Consider the following 10,442-nt stretch of genomic DNA (forward strand, 5'->3'; position numbering starts at 1 on the left):
GAGAGAGAGAGAGAGAGAGAGGAAGGACACGAACAATGGGTGCGTGCGCCAGGGTCTCATGTACATCACAGGCTGCTCGAGCTCCCTTTCTAGTTAAAGCTGCCCCTGAATTCTTGATTCTCCCATCCACCCCTCCTAAGTGCAATGATTACAGGCATGAGCCACCAAAGGTGGCATCAAAATAGCTTATTAGAGTCTTAAACAGAAGCTGGATTACAGATGTACACCACCCTGCACAACACCCCAAACATTTCTGCGACAGCCAGCTAAGGAGCTTAATATCTCCTAATATTTTACCTGATTTGGGTTTTACCTTGCCATGCATACACATCTGGCCTTGAGACACAATACTGGGCCAGGGGAGACCTCAAAAGGCAGAAGGGAAGAGTTGGAGGAAAAGAGTCACAATCGCAGGGGTACAATGCAGCTTAGCTCTCTAAATTCGCCCAGCAGCCCTGGCTACCAGAGCCTGTTGCATCCCTCCCCACCCCCGCTTCTGCCCCCCCTTCTTCCCTCCCTGCTTTCCCCCACCCGAATCTCTGGGCTTTGGTCCGCTAGAAACCGCCCCCGCACTCCCCTGATTGGCTCCGCTGGCCCGCTCGTCACGCTCTTTTGTGTCAGTAGGCTGCTGATAAAAGCTTTGCAGCTGCCCAGGGAACTGCGCTATTCGAATCCGGTTACCTGTGGGTAAGTGGCTGGGTGAAGCAGCTTTTTCTGGCAGCTTTGGGTCGCCCAGCGGCTCTGGAGGTGCCAGCAGTTTTTTTCCTGCAGGGCGACTGGATTCACTGGGAGAATCCGTAGCTGAAGACACCGCTACGCCTCTGGCTACCAGTGGATTGCAGGTTTTAAAAGAGAGGGGGATGGGAGAGGGGGGATGGGAGAGACGTGATTCCTTGGTGTGGAGAGGGGAAAAGGGGGGATGGGGTGCGGAGAAGCCCGCGGGTTATTAGGCTGCTCGTGCCTCAGAGAATCAGCAATTGCGAAGCTGGGGGAGGGAAGGTATATTTGCATGACCTCACTGGGATTCACCTGGTAGGATTTGCCTGGCCAGGGAAGGGGTTGGGGAAGAGGCCACCTGGAGGATGAGGGAGAAGGATTTTTGTTTGCTTTGAGCCCCCCTATGTATCTCCTCTAATTTCTCTGGTTACTGTGGGGGTGGGTGTGTCCAACTCCTATTCTCTTTCACAGTAGCAGCCCATCAAAGAGGACTCTGATCTTGAATTCGGTGCAGCTGATTGTACATCGGGGGTAGGCTAATGGTATCTCGGGAGGCATTGTGTGTTTCTTTGGGGGGGGGTATCATTTTGGATTGTATTCAGAAGGTGGGAGAGGGAATTTTCTACCTAGTGACAGCAGAAATGGGCGGGAGGAGAGAGGGAGGAGGGAGGGAGGAACAGGAGGATGATGACGACGGAGTATTTTTCTGACCTTTCTTTTGCCTCCTCCAATATGGCGCAGTCTTGATATCCTGAGCATCAGGATCTGCGACCCCCAGTCGATCGAGGTTCATCAACTGTACCCTGGAGGCAAGCTTTCTCACGAGAGGACACAGGTTGCAGAGGCTGGAAATACTCCAGTTTCCCAGCTGATGTAAGAATTTGAGAAATCACAGGGCAGCGGGTAGGATGGGGTGGGGTGGGGAGTGGGTGGTCCAGGGAGCTTTGAGAGGGGCTTGCAGTTAAGACCAGAGACGTCTCTTTTTTAACCCCTGCGAATTTGGGACCATTGTGCAGTTCCACAAGTAAAATCCAGAATGGATGCAACAGTTGCCCCTCCTCTCACAGGACTGGCGGGAGGGTATGGATGACGTAGCTGTAAAAAGCACTCTGTTAGAATTGAGACATCAGCTAGCTCCAGGAGGCTGCAATTGCTCTCCTATCTGATATTTTAGGACTGTGGATGGATATATGGGATACTGAGGCACAGTAATTACAGCTGGAGCCTGCTCCCTTATTAAATTCTCCTCTCCTGTTTTCTTTTTTGCAGCCCCTGCTGAGATTGGAGACTGCTGCACTACTGAAGATAAAGCATTTCTGTTTTGTTTCTAAAACGCCTATCACTGTTGTCAGGCATGGCTAGCATCCTTTCACGTTTGGGTAACAGCCGGGGACAGAGCTCACCCTTGCCACCTTGGGCTCATTCCATGCTGAGGTCCCTGGGGAGGAGTCTCGGTCCTTTAATGGCCAGCATGGCAGAGAGAAACATGAGGTTGTTCTCTGGGAGGGCAGAGCCAGCCGAGGGGGAAGAAACCTTTGAAAACTGGCTGAGCCAAGTAACTGGGGTGCTGCCTGAGTGGCATATGCCTGAGGAGGAGAAGGTCAGACGCCTAATGAGAACTCTTAGAGGCCCTGCCCGGGAGGTCATGCGTTTGCTCCAAGCTGCTAATCCCAGCCTAGATGTAGAGGATTTTTTGCGGGCAATGAAACTGGTCTTTGGGGAGTCTGAGAGCAGTGTGACAGCCCACAGTAAATTTGTTAACACTGTTCAGAATCATGGAGAGAAACCATCCCTGTATGTGATCCGTTTAGAGGTGCAGCTGCAGAATGCTATCCAGGCAGGGGTGTTTGCTGAGAAAGAGGCAAACCAGGCTCGCCTGCACCAGCTCCTGGTAGGGGCTGAGATGAGCACAGACCTTCGATTCAGGCTTAAGAATCTTCTCCGGGTATATGCAAATGAGCCAGAGCGCCTTCCCAATTTTCTGGAGTTAATCAGGATGATAAGGGAGGAAGAGGAATGGGAGGAGACTTTTATTAATCCAAAGCGGCCCAGAAGATCCCAGTCAGTGATGGAGAGGGCACTCAGCCCTATGGCGTTTCAGAACTCCCCACCAATAATGATCAGCAGTATTGACTGCAATGTGATAGAGATAGATGACTCTCCTGATGATTCAGATGAGGATGTGATCTTGGTGGAGCCTGAGGACCCACCACTGCCATCCTCAAGTGGCTCTTCCTTCCTAGGCAGGGCTGTATCTGAGGACCAAGTGCTGGTCATTGAGTCCCCTAACATTTTTGAGATCCAGGCTCCTTCCACCAGTAGTGGTGCTGGGAGGAAGAACAATCCTTTTGGGGAGCTGCGTAGAACCAGGAAGCGCAAACATACAGTCCATTGTTCCCACTGTGGTGAGGAGGGCCACACAAAGGAAACCTGTGACAATGAGAATGACAAGGGTCAGGTTTTTGAGAATCTGATCATCACTCTGCAGGAGCTGACACATACAGAGGAGAGAGCAAGGGGGGCCCCTGGAGAGCCCATTGGCTTCTCTGAACCACAGTAAGATGCTACTACTGTCCAGCCTTGAGTTAACCCTTACCTGTATTAAACGTTTCATGGTGGAAAAGTTGGGGGGACAGACTTCTAATTGCATGAACAAATTCGCAAAGTGGCTTTCTTTGGGGGGGGGAAGACAGGGTCTTGAATACCAGTACAGTAAAGAGAAGTGGCCTGACTATGATCTTGTTCCCTTTCCCCACTGCCTAACAGTCTATTTTCTGTGTAAACCTAGCTCCTTGGTGGCTTTACTCTCTTTGTGAAAGTGGTCTTGTTCATTGTTCAATCTTCAAGTAAGAAAATTATTAAAAAGTACAAATTCCCCAGAACTCTCTACCCTGTGCAACAATTGTCAGCCCTTTGGTGCCTATCCTTCTAAATATTTCTCTATATCTATGTTCCTAGATTAGATATACGTATAGACAAGAGTGATCAAATAGAAGTGTTGTTCTATATGCTGTATTTTTTCACCAAAATGTGTGTTGTGGCCTTCTTTGTCAATAAATAAATGCATATATGTCAGCATCTACTTTAATGTCTCTGTGGTATTATTTTAGGAAGCAAAGGAAGGAGAATAATATAGTGAGAGGGTAGAAAGGGGTGGAATTACCCTCTAAAGTGTTTTGTTTTAAACAAACTTTTGATTTGCAGATAAGGAAAAAACCATGCCCAGTGGCCTAGGTTTTTATTCCCACCTACCTAGGAGACAGGTAGCAGGATCTTCAGTTCAAGGTCTGCTTGAGCAGCTGGTGAGCTCAAAGCCAGAGTGGGAAAGTTACTTAGATATTCCTTAAAGTTAAAGTATTGGGGCTATAGCTCAGTGACAGAGCACTTGTTTAGTATGCACAAAGGTCTGGGCTCATCCCCCCCCACTCCCCCCCACACATGCACACACATGAAAAAAGAAATAAAGAGTACTCGTTTAGCATGAATAAAGCTCTAGGCTCAATCCCCAGCACACACACACACACACACACACACACACACACAGTACTTCCGAAAACATAGCCACTCATGCACAGTAGCTCCTCACACACATATGCACACAGGCACACATACCTCGTGCATGTGTACACATAAGCACACACATACACACAGTATTTCTGCAAACATAGCCACTCATGCACAGTAGCTACACACACACACACACACACACACACACACACATGCACCCATGTAGAGAGAGAGAGAGATACAGAGCATTTGTTTAACAAGAATAAAGCTGTAAGCTTCATTTCCACCTTGTGCATAGTACACACACACACACAAGAAAAAGAATAAATTTCCCAAAGCAAAGGATCCCTTTGCCACAGCTGAGTGGTTCTCTGCCCCCATAGAGCCAAATTATGGCCTATACTTATTGACAAATCCTCCTTGCTTTCTTTAATATTCCAGAGCAGTGTGCTGTGGGAGGGGGGCAGTCCAGTGCTGAGGTAGGAGCCTAACGTGGGAAGTTTTCAATTTGTACTTAAGTTGGCAAGGGCATTTCACCCTTTGGGTAGCATTTTAAAATTTCTGCTGTTGTTGCTGGGCATTCTGATCTCTTCTGTGGGCTGATACTACCCTCTGCTGCCTCCTGGATTAAGGAACAAAGAGAGCAGTTGCTCTTAGCACCAGCAGGTTCTGCTCCTGATGGTGGTGGCCTAATACTTAGCCTGTAAAATACAGGACATAGGAGCTCAAGGACCCCAAACCCCAATTCAAAGTAAAATCACTTCCAATCTAATCCATTTACAGAGAGGCAATGGATAACAGCCTACCTGTCAGGGCAAGGCAATGTGGAGAGGGTGAAATGGACTCATCCTTGTGAGTTCCTGCAAGAGTTTGTCATCTAGGAAATAGGGGCTCCACAGAACTGAGAGAGGATAAGTGTGTAGAATTAGGAGCTGTGGCATCAGGTGAAAAGTACAGAGCTCTAGAGGTCAGGAGACAAAAGGAGGGAAGGAGGGTCTAAGGAGACTCACATGGAGATGAACAGGAACAGAAATCCTGGTAGGAATTGAAAACATAGGGTTTCATGCAGAAACCTGGCTGGCTGGCCAGCCTTTGCTTAATCAAGAGTGGTCCAGATTTGTCTCTGAGGCAGGGATTAGGACTGCTGTTTTACAGGCACTTTTGGTGCACTTGGAAGAACAAGAGGTCCAGGCCTAGACCTGGAGGAGGCAGTAGACACCAAAGGCTGTAAGAAGTTTTGTCCAGAACCCACCTTAAAGTGTTTCCTTTTTCTAGAACCACCATTGTAGCCCCTCCTAGTTTCTTGCTCTTGCTCAGTTCTAGAACCCCACAATTTGTCCTCACGATCCTCTGAAGCCACACTCTGCAGCACTCTTTTTTAAAAAAGAAAGAAAAAAGCCTTAGCCTCTGAACACTCACGGCCAGAGGGAAACTGCTTCTGAGCCTTTAGCTTAGAATTCAGTCCTGAACAATGACAGACTTAAGGCTGCCAGCCCCAGTATCGGTATCCCTCCACAGCATCAGTGAATCCCTGGCAGCCACCAAACTCAGCAGCCAGAGAGGTGAACTTTCACACTCCTAAAAGGAAGCTTCTCAGGCTTCTCGACCTCCTTCAGCCACAGGGCCTTCCAAAATCTTCTAGTTCGCACAATTTTTAACTTCATTTCCACCTGCGCTTCAATGATTTGACAAGATCCTTCACCAAAGGAACTTTTGGAAGGGCTGGTTTTGGCTCACTGTTTGACAGTTCATCTTGGAGGGGAAGGCATGGCATGAAGCTGTGGCACCTTTAGGCTGGAGTGGTAGGGAGAAACAGAGGCAGACAGAGAGACAGAGTCAGAAACAGACACACACACACACACACACACACACACACACACACACACAGAGAGAGAGAGAGACAGAGAGAGACAGAGAGAGACAGAGAGAGACAGAGAGAGACAGAGAGAGACAGAGTTAGAAACAGTAACAGACACACAAACACACACTGGGGCGGGGGGGGAGAGAGACAGAGACAGAGACAGAGTCAGAAACAATAACAGACACACACACACACACACACACGGGGGGGGAGGGGAGAGACAGACAGACAGAGTCAGAAACAATAACAGACACACAAACACACACACACATGGGGGGGGAGAGAGACAGAGAGACAGACAGAGAGGGGAGTAGGCTGTGTTCCTCTTGGTTTTTTTTTCCTTTTTAATTCAGTTTGGGGACTTCAGCCCATGGGATGCATGCTGCTACCCTCATGTAGAGTGGGTCTTCCTTCTGCAGTTGAACTTTTCTGAAAACACAATCCCAGACTTCCCCAGAGATCAGCTTCCATGGTGATTCTAAATCCAGTCAAGTTTCACAATGAAGATTAAAGCATCACGTCAACCCTTGCTGAGTATCTGTCCCCAGTGTTTAGCACTATTAAAAAAAAAAGTTCCATGTTCCATATCAACTTCGTTTAAATTTACTCTTCAAATACTTGAAGGATTTTCCCAAAGACATAGATTATGATGTCAACATTGTTTTCTGGCCCCACGGAAAGGAAAAGAAAGAAAGAAATCATATCTGTTCATGGACCTCCTCACTGGAGCTACAGCCTTTTTCACTGACTTCCTCAGCCTCTGTTGGACACACTCAAAATTATTTAATTTTTATTTCACTAACCTGAACTCTCTCTCTCTCTCTCTCTCTCTCTCTCTCTCTCTCTCTCTCTCTCTCTCTCTCTCTCTCTCTGTGTGTGTGTGTGTGTGTGTCGCTCTCTCTCCCACTCCTGCTCCCTCTCCCTCTTCCCCCTCTCTCCCTCTCTCCTTCTCCCCATCTCTCTCTATTTTATGAGACACAAGCCTTTTCTTTGTGCAGGAAAAGTACATTTTTCTCAGGTTTGATACCTGGGTACTCAGATCAGACCACTGAGACTATCAAATGGAGGAGGAAGGTGATTACATTTCGGCTGTAATAACCTTCCTTTTAAGCTATGGACTTATTTTCTTCCTTCTGCCTCTACCCTCACTAGTCACGATGGGCTGAAAATGGCTTTTTGTCTTGTGAGAAGCATCTGGCCTTTGAGTGGCCTGTTATATTGTTTCCCTCCTTCCTGTTTCCATGGCATCTTTTTTCTCTGTTTCCATGGCACCCTTCCTTCATGGCTCCCTCCTCTTCTGGCCGTTTTGGTACCGTATTCTCTGCTTCTATTGTAGCTTCTTCCTCTTCCTGGCCTTTGTATAATCATCATAAAACTAGAACAAATATTACTCCTGAGATTTTTGAGAGTTGTTTGCCATGGCAAATTAGTATGAAGTCCTCTAAATACACCAGTTCCTTTAACCCTCATATGTCTGAGAAACTCACATGGAATTGTGGGGCCTGTAAGCTAGGCAGCTAGAGGTCAGCTTCTAGGGCAGTGGTTCTCAACCTGTGGGTGGAGACCCTTCTGGGGGGTGTCAAATGACCCTTTCACAGACGTTACTTAAGACCATCATAAAACACAGATATTTACATCATGATTCATAGCAGTAGCAAAATTACAGTTATGATACAGCAACAAAAACAATTTTATGCTTGGGGGTCACCACAATATGAGGTACAGTCATAGCATTGGGAAGGTTTAGAACCACTGCTTTACAGTGACTGACTTCAAAGCCTGCATCCCTTCCCTGCCTCATGGATTTGTAGCACACTGGCGTGTGGTGTGTCTTCACATACAAGGAAATGAAGGCTTGTGAGTCTGTAAGGCCTGCTATTAGATATGCTTTGAATATGAAATTAACACAGAGCTCACCCATTCTAGGCTCTAGAGACATGGCAGCTGCTGGGTTTGAATCTGTTCCTTAATCTGCTACAGATGGAAGGACAGAAAAAATAAAATGTTGTCCCTGTGATGCACTCAGTGCTTACATAGTGTTCATTTGATGATGTAACTGTCAGACTCCTTGAACTACATTGAGCCTGGCCACTGGAAGAATAGTGTGTTCAGGAATGCCTAGGGCTTGCTGCTGATGGTAGGATGTCATAAGAGTATTTATCAAATGTAACAGACTGACACTACCCGTACTCCCTGCATGGAAGGGGGTGTGGTTTGTGCATTGTGTGTGCTTTTCCTTTACTTACAAGTTAAAGGCTTCCCCTGTCCTTTTAGACTGCTTAAAGTCAGCTAAATCATGATTCTTAGCAACAGTGACAGAGAGGGAAGGGGGAAACTGACCTTAAAGTGACAGAACTTGCCCAGTGCATGGTAGGAAGGCGGCATGATTGATATCTGAGGAGTTAAGTATGTGTTGCCAAGCCAGGGATCCCAGGGATAAGATAAGGAGGTGCAGAACGCTAACTATCATGAGGCTAAAATATTTTGCAGGAATTTGTGGCTGGATAAAGTGCAAAAAGTGTCCTTCTCCTTTAGGCCTTAACTAAGGAAACATCAAGGAATATAAGATAGCAGGAAGGCAGTCATGTACACATGGTGAGAGTTATATCAGTGCTTGAATTTGTAAACACATGTCTTCACATCCTCCTGAGAACAATGGTGTCCTCACTGTAGGTTAAGGTATACTATGTATTTATAGTATACAATTGTTCTCATTTCCTGTTTTGTTGATCACTTTTGGCAGAACAAATGAAGTATACCTTGCATGTCATCAAAAGGGGTAGAATAGAGAACGCAGGGCTGAGTCTTGTGTCCTCATCTTGAAATGATAGATAGATCACTGCTGCCCTCTGACAACTTGGTATGGCTCACTCCACAACTGTTAGATAGCTACTCTGCTCTCCAGTTCTACTTTATAGTCAATGACATCAAGAGTTGGTGGATTATAGTCACTCATCGAACATCACACAGCCAGTATGGGCTATAGCTGGAACTGAATTTCAGATCTGCCTCTACTGAGTCAAAAGTCATTACAGGGCTGGAGAGATGGCTCAGTGGTTAAGAGTACTAGCTTCTCTTCCAGAGCATCCAGGTTTAATTTCCAGTACCCACATGGCAGCTCACAGTCATCTGTAACTCCAATTTCAGGGGTGGCCAGGTACATAAAAGGTCCACAGACATACTTGGAGGCAAGATACCCATATATTCTAAAAAAATTCAGTACTAATTTTTATTCTAGAATAATGAGCTCAAATATATAATCATTCTATTGGCCATATTGTAATTATGCTAATTTTTAACCTACCAAGTCAGTCAGCAGTATGATCCCAGTTCCATTTCTGTTGTTAAACAAGACAGAAATAAATGATCTGTTTAGGAAGGTTCTTTCTCAGAGTCTTAAACCATGTTCATCTCATATTCACTCTTAAATGTGATTTCAGAGAAAGGAGAATAAACACAAAAAGCAAATGAGGAGAATATAGGGAAATAATTTCTCCCATTCCCCTGGAAAGACTGAGCACTGACATACTCTTGCTGACAAACCAATTAAGGAGCGCAACAATGGTTGAACTATGAAAACCTCTGGATCCAGAAACGTAACTTCCTAAAATGGATGCAGATAAACTCACTAGACAATATAAATAATTTTATGAACAAAGATATGCAGCCACATTTTTATGTATACCTATTTATGTCTTGGGCACATATGTGTATACATGTATGTGCATGTGTGTGAGCAGAATATAACCTTGGACATTATCTGTCTTACTTCTTCAACAAGTGTGATGCACTACAGACAGCTTTTATATGTGGGTTCCGAGGACCCAAACTCATGTTCATGCTTGCATAACAAGCACTTTACCAACTGTACTGGCTAGTTTTGTGTCAACTTGACACAAGCTGGTGTTATCACAGAAAAAGGAGCTTCAGTTGAGAAAAATGCCTCCATGAGATTCAGCTGTAAGGCATTTTCTCAATTAGTGATCAAGAGGGGAGGGCCCATTGTGCGTGGTACCATCCCTGGGCTGGTAGTCTTGGGTTCTGTAAGAAAGCAAGCTGAGCAAGCCAGGGGAAGCAAGCCAGTAAGTAATATCCCTCCATGGCCTCTGTACCAGCTCCTGCTTCCTGATCTGCTTGCGTATCTGTCCGGACTTCCTTTGGTGATGAACAACAATATGAAAAGTGTAACTTGAATAAATCCTTTCATCCCTAGCTTGCTTCTTGATCATGATGTTTTGTGCAGGAATAGAAACCCTGACTAAGACACCAACTAAGGTATATTCCCAGCTACTATCCTTGCTTTTTACTGGTAGCAGTGAAAAGAGGGAATTGACTTAAAATGCCATGGGTATTTGTC

General features: G+C 46.0%; 1 protein-coding gene across 2 annotated transcripts; it reads left to right on the forward strand.

The window, feature by feature from the left end:
- The first annotated feature begins 578 nt into the window (after positions 1-578).
- Zcchc12 (zinc finger CCHC-type containing 12) lies at positions 579-3,805 on the forward strand. 2 transcript variants are annotated; one of them, XM_028773171.1, is made up of 4 exons: positions 579-687; positions 1,189-1,259; positions 1,459-1,590; positions 1,987-3,805. In XM_028773171.1, the coding sequence occupies exon 4, from the start codon at positions 2,072-2,074 to the stop codon at positions 3,275-3,277; it is 1,206 nt and encodes a 401-aa protein (XP_028629004.1). In that variant the 5' UTR covers positions 579-687; positions 1,189-1,259; positions 1,459-1,590; positions 1,987-2,071; the 3' UTR covers positions 3,278-3,805. The 2 variants fall into 2 exon arrangements, with proteins under 2 accessions (XP_028629004.1, XP_028629005.1); XM_028773172.1 differs by having other exon boundaries at positions 1,192-1,259.
- Positions 3,806-10,442: the final 6,637 nt, after the last annotated feature.

Source organism: Grammomys surdaster, unplaced genomic scaffold, assembly GCF_004785775.1.
Source record: "Grammomys surdaster isolate TR1022 unplaced genomic scaffold, NIH_TR_1.0 222, whole genome shotgun sequence".
In the NCBI taxonomy this organism is placed as follows: domain Eukaryota; kingdom Metazoa; phylum Chordata; class Mammalia; order Rodentia; family Muridae; genus Grammomys; species Grammomys surdaster.